The sequence below is a fragment of the Entelurus aequoreus genome, linkage group LG14 (assembly GCF_033978785.1).
Source record: "Entelurus aequoreus isolate RoL-2023_Sb linkage group LG14, RoL_Eaeq_v1.1, whole genome shotgun sequence".
Lineage (NCBI taxonomy): Eukaryota > Metazoa > Chordata > Actinopteri > Syngnathiformes > Syngnathidae > Entelurus > Entelurus aequoreus.
This window is the reverse complement of record NC_084744.1, coordinates 9052596-9062595: the sequence shown is the minus strand read 5'-3', so window position 1 is coordinate 9062595 and position 10000 is coordinate 9052596. Positions and strand designations below refer to the sequence as shown.

Here is a 10000-nt window from a genome sequence, read left to right as displayed (position 1 = left end):
CATGCTCCCAGTCTGTGGAACGCTCTCCCTGACCACCTGAGGGCACCACAGACTGTGGATGCTTTTAAAAAAGGCTTAAAAACCCTTCTTTTAAAAAAAAAGCCTAAGATACATGCATACTAGTTCTAGCTATTAGGCTGTTCTAGTTTTTAGTTTTTTTTATTTTTAATATTTTTTTATTTTTTTTAATACACTGTAGCACTTTGAGGTTGTTCACTCAATGGAAAGTGCTTTTTACAAATAAAATCTAATATTATTATTATGCTAAGCTCGCGGAGCAAAAAAAACATCTACGTTAGCTTTGTGCTATAGGTGACAAAGAAAACTGTCAAAAAAGTATGAGTTAACTCATGCGATTAATCATGAAAATCATGCATAAATGCAGATTAATCACAATGTATTTTCTATTTTATTCTTTAATATACCATTTAACTATGGGTGTTAAAATAATTGTATCTAAGTTATCACAAACACTTTGTGTTACATTGAGTTACCGGCAAGAAGACAAAAACATGTCTTTGAACCTACCAAGAAGAGGGTTTGTAAAACTCCACTGTGTAGGGGGGAGCAACATGAAGGTGTTCTGTTTCTTTCATGTATTGTAATCAACAGAAAGATTAAGTCTTGACCCAAGAACTACAAAAGCGAAGAGGAAGCAGGACCAGACTCCCCTCCAGGCACCGCTTCTTTGAACTGTTTTACGACCTTTTCTTTTGAACTGTTCTGTAACCAAAGGCAACGCAGTTTACGACCCACGTCCCTTAGAAACAGCTGTTGCCATGTAATCAGGGAAAGTCCAAATAAAAAGAGGTGGCGTACAAACTTTCGCCAGAGCGTGCTGAGACACCGTGAAGGGCACAGTGTCTGGGCGTCTCTCCTCACTGAGCCAAATTGAATTCTGCCTATGTTTGATTCTTTGCTTCTTGTCCTGTTTAATAAATGTCATCAGTGTTTGAACCTGACAATGGGTCTTTTTTAATTCAATCGAAAGGTTTTAATTCAGTGAAATCATGCAAGCAAGTTTTTACTTCTTGTAATACTTGTGATTAATCCAAATTCTAAAGTGTCATTGATCAGATTTCATAAACGTATAGTTTGACAGCATTAACAACATCTTGGTAATAATTAATTAAATTAATTTTTACGACCTACCACGGGCCAATAAAAACACATTGTATATAATGGTAATAATTTTTTTTTTTTAATGCATTCTAATCCATAAACCCTTCTAAAAAAAAAACATTCAAAAAAATACCAACAATACTCCATTTACATGTCGTGACCTGAATATTAATAAGTATTAGTGATATTGTTATTATAAGCGCTAACGCAGACGGACTATTTTAGCCAAACAACCTAGATTATGCTGCTATACTGACATACTGAGCTGCTGCATCGCCTCGGAGTTGGTGAAAGTTAATTCTAGATTATGTTGTGGACATAAACTTTAATTTTCCTGAGGGAACTCTCCTGAAGGAATCAATAAAGTACTATCTATCTAAACCCACAACTTGGTCAACTTTGACATCCAATTTAGACCTGGAGATGGCGTGAAAGACAGGAAAAGACGCTTGTTTGCGGCACTTTTTTTTTAACCTTTTGTGAGGATTATGATGAATTGTTCATGGGGTAAAATATAAACATCCCATCGGTCTTTGTTCCAGCAGACATTGTGCAGTAAGTGATTGTTTTATTTTGTTTGTATATCTTGTTTAGCACTTAGCAATACTGCTACATGATGCTTAGTGTTTGACTAAAGCTGCATCTGTTTAGCACACAGCTTCTAAAACTTGAAGATCATCCTCCTTGTATTCAGGATCACAAATAGAAGTTTCTGGATCATCATTTGTCCCAAAAAAGTATTTGTTGTTTCTCATCAAGTCTGCCATGATTAGTAGTCTTGATTGTTGTTGAAGGGAATGTGAACGTTGTGATGTGTCAGTGAAATGAATACGCCTTAAAATGATCAAAATCGTAAATATTACATGTTATTATGAATGTTAATAGATACTACATACAGTATATACTTACAGTGTGTATATACAACCTCGATGGAGGTTTTTGGATGTTTTTAAGTGCTTTATAGGCAAAATAGAGCAAATCTAATTCATTACATAGTAAGCTGACTTTTGCTAGCATTTATTTACGATTTAGAATGCCTTAAAACAATACAAATGTGTGGTCTTTTCTTACATAAGGATTGTAAATGATGGACACAATCACAAAAAAGTGCAGTTCCCCTTTAAGGGGTGACAGCAGCTTTAGCTTTCAGGGGACAAAGGCTGACAGTTTTGTCCTTTTCGTAAATTGTTTCTGCATTTTTTCCATCAGTTTTGTCTCTCATCAAGTCTGCCATGATAAGTCGTCTTGTTGTTGTTGTTGAAGGGAAAGTGAACGTTGCAATGCGTCAGGGAAATTAATACTCCGCCGTCTGGTTAAAATGATCAAAATATGTAAATATTACATGTTGTTATGAATGTTACTAGATACTACATATACACTTAAAATGATGAAAATATGTAAATGTCAAATGTTATTATGAATGTTACTACATTACACATATACTTACAGCATCATCCAAATATGTAAATATCGCATGTTATTATGAATGTTAACAGATACTACATCTATACTTACAGCATGATGAAAATATGTAAATATTACATGTTATTAAGAATGTTACTACATTACGTATCGTGTACATAAAACCTTGATGGATGTTTTTAAAGCGCTTTATAGGTGGAATAAAACTATTCCCATTGGCTTCTGCATTTTTTCCAGCAGTTTTGTTATGCTACTCCAATATAATGTTCTGTATATGATGATTTTTTTTAATGAAATGTCCAAGTGTACGATACACTGACAGTTATTCGACAATACTCCAAAGCCAAACAGCACATACAAGTCCTCCTTTTTTTTAAAAAAAAAAGCATAAAAACATTTTTTTAAATTTGTTTTGCTAAAATCTCTCAATCAACTTCAGTCCTAAACAATACCAAACATTTATTTATTTATTTTTTAAAATACGAAATTAACCCTTGACCACCTTCAGAGGGATTAATAAAAAACAAACAAATACCTACATTGTTGACATTTTTGTTTAGGATTCAAGTTTATTGCAAAATTTTTAAGCAAAAACATTCAAACAAAATAAGAATCCAAAGTGTACTCCCACCTTTTCCAAAACCCGAGATCTTCTATTTTCTGTTTGGCTTTGATGATAATTGAAATTGAGTGTCCACGAGGGGGTTAAACAATAGAAAGAAAACCATACAAAACTGTTAAAATATGGGCCTGCTGCAATGCAAGCAGCCCATATTATTATTGCTCATACTTCAACTTTTATTATAGTTCCGCACGTTTCTCTTACACTTAATACGAGACCAACCGACCAACGAACCCCCACATATGTTACGCTGTCGGAAAGCTCTCGTTGGCGCCGATGGGGGTACTCTAAATTGGGAACATTTTGTGTTACTATGGCGACGATATTTACGAAAAAAACGGGTACGCTCCAAACTGCGAGATTACCTCCTCTTGTAGCTCAGCCATGCTTTCACGTAATTAACATGCTAACTTTTTAGCTAATTTTACGTTTTTTTTTCCTCTAATTACACAGCATATTACCTGGTATGTGACACATGCTAACTGATAGCATGCTAACGTTAGCTTGCTAACATTAAAGTGCTACTTTTACACTTTTTTTTCTCTAATTCCTCAGCCACACACCTTAGTCATACAACTTGCTATGTGACTCAAGATAACTGTTAGCATGCTAATGTTAGCTTGCTAACTTTTTGAGCTGAATTTTGCTACCGTTTACCTCAGAGTCATACAACTTGGTATGTGACACTTGTTAACTGTTAGCATTAAAAGGATAGCATGCTAGCTTGCTAACATTAAAGTGCTAACTTTTTGAGCTAATTTTACACTTTTTTTCTCTAATTCCTCAGCCACACACCTTAGAGTCATATAACTTGCAATGTGACTCAAGCTGTTAGCATGCTAACATTAGATTTCTAACTTTTTGAGCTTAATTTTGCTATTGTTTACCCCAGATTCATATAACTTGCTATGTGACACATGTTACTGGTAGCATGCTAACGTTAGCTTGCTAACATTAAAGTGCTAACTTTTGGAGCTAATTTTACACTTTTTTTCCCTAATTCCTCAGCCACACACCTTAGTGTCATATAACTTGCTATGTGACTCAAGCTAACTGTTAGCATGCTAACATTAGCTTGCTAACTTTTTGAGCCAATTTTGCTACCGTTTACCCCAGAGTCATATAACTTGGTATGTGACACTTGTTAACTTTTAGCATGAAAAGGATAGCATGCTAGCAAGCTAACTTAAGCAAGCTAAGTTTTTCATGTAATTTTTTACTTTTTTTTTCTATTTCCACAGCCATACACCTTACAGCCATATTACCTGATATGTGAGACATGCTAACTGTTAGCATGTGTGCTAACGATGGCATGTTAAGTGTCAGCATTTTAATGTGTGCATGTTAATGTTTTAGGCTAGCTCTTTTTGTACAGTTCCACCTAAAAACTCACGCATTCAGACACTCAGCACCAGCTTAAAAGCAGGGCGGCTTCCGAGGTCAGAGGTCCAGGGCACAAATAGCAGGCCCATCAAAATTTCCGCAGGAACTTTCTAGTTAAATTTCAAAATTCCAACTATTATAAAAGCTAAATTAAATAAGAGATTTAGAGGAAACTCGCAGCTCCACACTTAAAGAGGACCTGCAGTAGGTCTGGATTAGTTTCTACCTCATTCTTGTGAGAACCCTGCGTGTTACTGATGCATTAAGGAGAGACATTATCTGCAGAAAATACTGCATCGTCTCTTTCTTTTTCAAACCTATCAGGTCCTCATGTCGATGACGAATTCTTCACTCATGCATTGATGGACGAGGCCAAAACTCACCTTAAAGCTTAGTTGGCCACATGCGTGGACAGCACCTTTTAGCTCTTATTTCCAAAATTGTGTACACTACTGAATTGGGGTCTTATGTGCTTATGTGGACACTTATACTGCCATCTGGTGGTGTCAGAAGAGTATAACATACAATGGAATTTGGAGAAAAAAAAAAGTGTAAAAATAAAAAACCAGCATGTCACTCAACATGAGGTACACGTTTGTGTACTTATGGACTAAGTGCATCATATCACAAGATGATTATTAGTTTTTATTCTAATTAGGGTCCAATAAGCCCAAATAGCAAAGATAAATAAAAAAAAAAGCATGTAAACAAACAGCTTGGGCCTTAAGAGGTTAGTAGGTTCCGTCCTTTATTATTCATAATGACTTTTGATGCCGTAGTCACGAGCGATTCACTCACCAAGGCTCTGTCGCAGGACCGCCGAGCAACAGAGAGCGGCTGACGACCGTCTGAAAGTGCTTCTGCAAGAGAAAATTCAGGCGTCAGTGACCCTCCAGTATAAAGGTACGTCATAATTAACCCTGTAACACCCCTTGTTGTAATATTACAACGTTACCTTTAACTATCCTAAAAAACAATCTATTATACTTTTTTTTATTTTTTTTTTACCACATTTACATAGTCATTGGGTCCTATTGTTCAATCTCACAAGGCTGTTGGATTGTACATTTGTTTACAAGTAACGCCTTCTGGCCATGAACTCACACAACCTCTCAAGGTTTCCTTCGAACAACATCTATTAGACTGGATTCATCAGATTCAAGTAAAGTAAAATGTCTTTTATATTTTTAGGGGTTGTTATTACAATGTCTAGAGCATGTACATATGCAGTTATTGTGGAACAGATGCATCAAATTTCATTTAGAGCTTGTTATATAATTGTTGCAATTATACAACACTGGGTGAATGTGGTAGTCAAAATAGCTGGCTTGTTGCAGTGGGCTCAAACAGGTTGTATTCCCTCCACTACATCACTGGCTGAAGTATTTTCTCTATACATGGATAGTATACATTCTACCCTTGTGTTGTGTTCTGGTCAAATTTGACTGATTTTAAAATGAAAATTATTATTAATGGTATGTACCGTTATGGGGCTAAGTAAGCAATCAACCCTGCAAATGAACACAACGTGAGTACAAATACAGAAATTCTGCTCCCATCAAAGCCCAATGTTGTAATTGTTAGAATAATTGTTTCTAAATGATCACAAAAACTTTGTGTTACATTTGAGGGCCCGGTGAGAAGACAAAAGCTGTCTTTGAAACCTACCAAGAAGAAGGCTCGTAAAACTCCACAGTGTAAGGGGGAAAGCCACATGAAAGGTTTTCTGTTTTCTCTCATGTATGGTAATCAACAGAAATATATTGTTCTAACCCAAGGACTTCAAAGCGGAGAGATGGCCGTATCTGCCCAATTTCCAGACGACCTCTTTTTGAAATATTTTACGAACTCTTATTGAACTATTTTATGGACCGCTTTTTGAAGTATTTTATGGACCTCTTTTTGAACTATTTTATGGACCTCTTTTTGAACTATTTTACGAATCTTTGTCCTTTGTAAACAGCGGTGGCCATGTGGTCGGGGAGGGTCCAAAATAAAAGAAGGAGGCGTGCCATCTATTGGCAGAGCGTGCTGAGATACTGTCCAAGGGTACAGTGTACAGACGACTCTCCTCAATATTGAGTCCAAATTGAATTCTGTCTCTGTTTAATTCTTTGCCTCTTGTCTTGTTTAATATATGTCATCAGTGTTTGAACCTGACAGCAATATTACAACATTTCTCTAAAAACATACATAAACTTTTTTTTTTTTTTTTATTTTTTTTTAAACTCTTCAATTTCTGCATTAAATGCCTCCTACAACAACATCTGAAAGGTCAATATTTTTTTTTTTTTTTTTAGGTTTTTCTATTTTTGGGTCTTACAGGGTTAAACCATACAATCTGGTAGAGATAACAATGGAGAAAATACTGAAAAGATCTGAAGCATGCGGAGGGAGAACGCAAAAAGGGTTGGAAAGAAACATCCTGTGAAAAAGGATGGAACCAAATTAAAAGTAAATAACAACAAATGAAGGTAACATGCTTATTTTTATTGTAACACAAATAGAATCATGCACAATGGAAAAGACTGGAAATAGTATTTGCAGTATTGGACATATTATGACTTCAATATAAACACAGTGGGTTTGGGATAGTTGTTGCCTCATCCTTGTGAGAATCCTGCGAGATCCAGGACTAGTCAGGGATGAGGCAAAAACTATCCTGCCGTACACGACACCGGCGAAATACATCCAGACTTTATCAAAAAGTACTAATTCATGAGGGAGGAAGAGTTTTGTTGGAAAGTCCAACCAGCTTCCTGGTTCTGGCAGTGAATGGAAAATGGCGGACATGATCCTATTGACAGTTGGACCGACGGGAGTCACCTGTGAGTCTCCTCCTGGGAACCGAATGATGCTGGGTGGGCCGAGTTTGGCGGTAAGCCGGTTTTGGACCACTCCTCTTCGACGGGGACTCTGTTTTTTTGGCGAGCTCGCTCTTCGTTGCCACGGCTACGTTGTTTGTTGACATAGGCAGAGACACACTTCATCAGTATGGACGTTTACTTGGTGAGCACAACTGACCAAGATTATTGTGCACTTTATATTCTCAACCCTTATGTTAGACAAGATTTTTTTATGCATTATAAATCGTACAAAACCGCAAGTACGAGGTGGCTATCAATGCAGATAATGGGAATACACTATTCACCCATTAAGTCCTCTAAAAAACATCCAACAAGTGACAACAATACTCTATTTACATGTCATGACCAGAATATTAACAAGTATTAGTCATTTTGTTATTATAAGTGCTAACGCAGACAGACTATTATAGCCAAACGAACTAGCTCATGCTGCTATATTGACATATTGAGCTGCTATATTGACATATTGAGCTGCTGCATCGCCTCCGAGTTGGTGAAAGTTAATTCTAGATGATAAATCATGCCTCTCACCTGGATAGTCGAAGGTTGTGGACATAAACCCACAAGTTGGTCAACTTTGACAGCCAACTTAGACCCGGAGATGCAGCCCTTTGAGACACTTGTGATTTAGGGCTATATAAATAAACATTGATTGATTGATTGATGAAAAACAAAACAACTTTTTTTTTAACCCTTTGTGAGGATTGTGATGAATTGTTGATGTAAAGGGGAAGATATAAACACCCCATCAGTCTGTATTTCAGTGAGAGCAGACATTGTACAGTAAGTGATTGTTTTATTATGTTTGTATATTAGCACTTAGCAATAATGCTCCACGATGGTTAGTGTTTGACTAAAGCTGCATCTGTTTAGCACACAGCTTCTAAAACTTGTAGATCGTCCTCCTTATATTCAGGCTCAAAAATAGAAGTTTCTGGATCATCATTTGTCCCAAAGTAGTCTTTGTTGTCTCTCATCAAGTCTGCCATGATTAGTAGTCTTGTTGTTGTTGAAGGGAAAGTGAACATTGTGATGCGTCTGTGAAATTAATACGACAGCGTATGCTTAAATTGATCAAAATATGTAAATATTACATGTTTTTATGAATGTTACTAGATACTACATATATACTTAAAATGATAAAAATATGTAAATGTTAAATGTTATTATGAATGTTACTACACAACATATATACTTACAGCATCATCCAAATATGTAAATATTACATGTTTTTATGAATGTTACTAGATACTACATATATACTTAAAATGATAAAAATACGTAAATGTTAAATGTTATTATGAATGTTACTACACAACATATATACTTACAGCATCATCCAAATATGTAAATATTACATGTTTTTATGAATGTTACTAGATACTACATATATACTTAAAATGATAAAAATACGTAAATGTTAAATGTCATTATGAATGTTACTGCACAACATATATACTTACAGCATCATCCAAATATGTAAATATTACATGTTATTATGAATGTTAATAGATACTACATATATACTTACAGCATGATGAAAATATGTAAATATTACATCCATCCATCCATTTTTTACCGTTTGTCCCGTTCGGGGTCGCGGGGGTGCTGGAGCCTATCTCAGCTGCATTCGGGCGGAAGGCGGGGTACACTCTGGACAAGTCGCCACCTCATCGCAGGGCCAACACAGATAGACAGACAACCTAGGGCCAATTTAGTGTTGCCAATCAACCTATCCCCAGGTGCATGTCTTTGGAGGTGGAAGGAAGCCGGAGTACCCGGAGGGAACCCACACAGTCACAGGGAGAACATGCAAACTCCACACAGAAAGACCCCGAGCCCGGGATTGAACTCAGGATTACTCAGGACCTTCGTATTGTGAGGCACATGCACTGACCCCTGTTCCACCGTGCTGCCCGTAAATATTACATGTTATTATGAATGTTACTACATTACATATATACTTACAGCTTCATCCAAATATGTAAATATAACATGTTATTATGAATGTTAACAGATACTACATACATACTTACAGCATGATGAAAATATGTAAACATTACATGTTATTATGAGTGTTACTACATTACATATCGTGTATATAAAACCTTGATGGAGGTTTGTAAAGCGCTTTATAGGTGGAATAAAACTATTCCCATCGGCTCAATTGTTTGTGGCAAATATTTCGGATTTAGAATGCACAAAAAAAGAACAAACATGAGTTCTTGTCTTACATCAGGATTGTGAACGATAAACAAAATGACCAAGAAGTGCAGTTCTCCTTTAAGACTTGCATGCAGTAAAACATGCAAACGTTATTTGTTATGGCGAGCATGAGATATGTTTTTGAGCACCAACTTTACATATTGTTATAAAACTGAAAATAACCTTTCTTCTTCTTGACCTCCTCTCTGGACATGTAAACGGGTTCCTTGCGAAGAGGCTTGCGTTCGGGAGTGGCGATTCTGCCTTTGACCCGCCCTCCTTTGGCTCTGGGCTTGACTGGCTTCTCTATCCTCTTCTGCTCCGTCTGCTGATTCTGGACCCCGGTCTGTTGGACCCGGCCCTCTGGCAAGGACTCCAT

At 36.5% G+C, this 10000-nt stretch overlaps 1 protein-coding gene across 10 annotated transcripts in view; it reads right to left on the bottom strand.

Annotated features, from left to right (window-relative positions):
* map2 (microtubule-associated protein 2) overlaps nt 1-10000 on the bottom strand; it is a 256627-nt gene that overhangs the window by 38118 nt on the left and 208509 nt on the right. For all 10 annotated transcript variants that reach the window (XM_062068869.1, XM_062068871.1, XM_062068872.1 and 7 more), the window contains 3 exons: nt 9805-10000; nt 7376-7501; nt 5348-5409 (listed from right to left, as the gene is read on the bottom strand). The exon at nt 9805-10000 is cut by the window's right edge and continues 29 nt beyond it. In XM_062068869.1, coding sequence (XP_061924853.1) covers nt 5348-5409; nt 7376-7501; nt 9805-10000 — 384 coding nt within the window. The remainder of the gene's footprint in view (nt 1-5347; nt 5410-7375; nt 7502-9804) is intronic.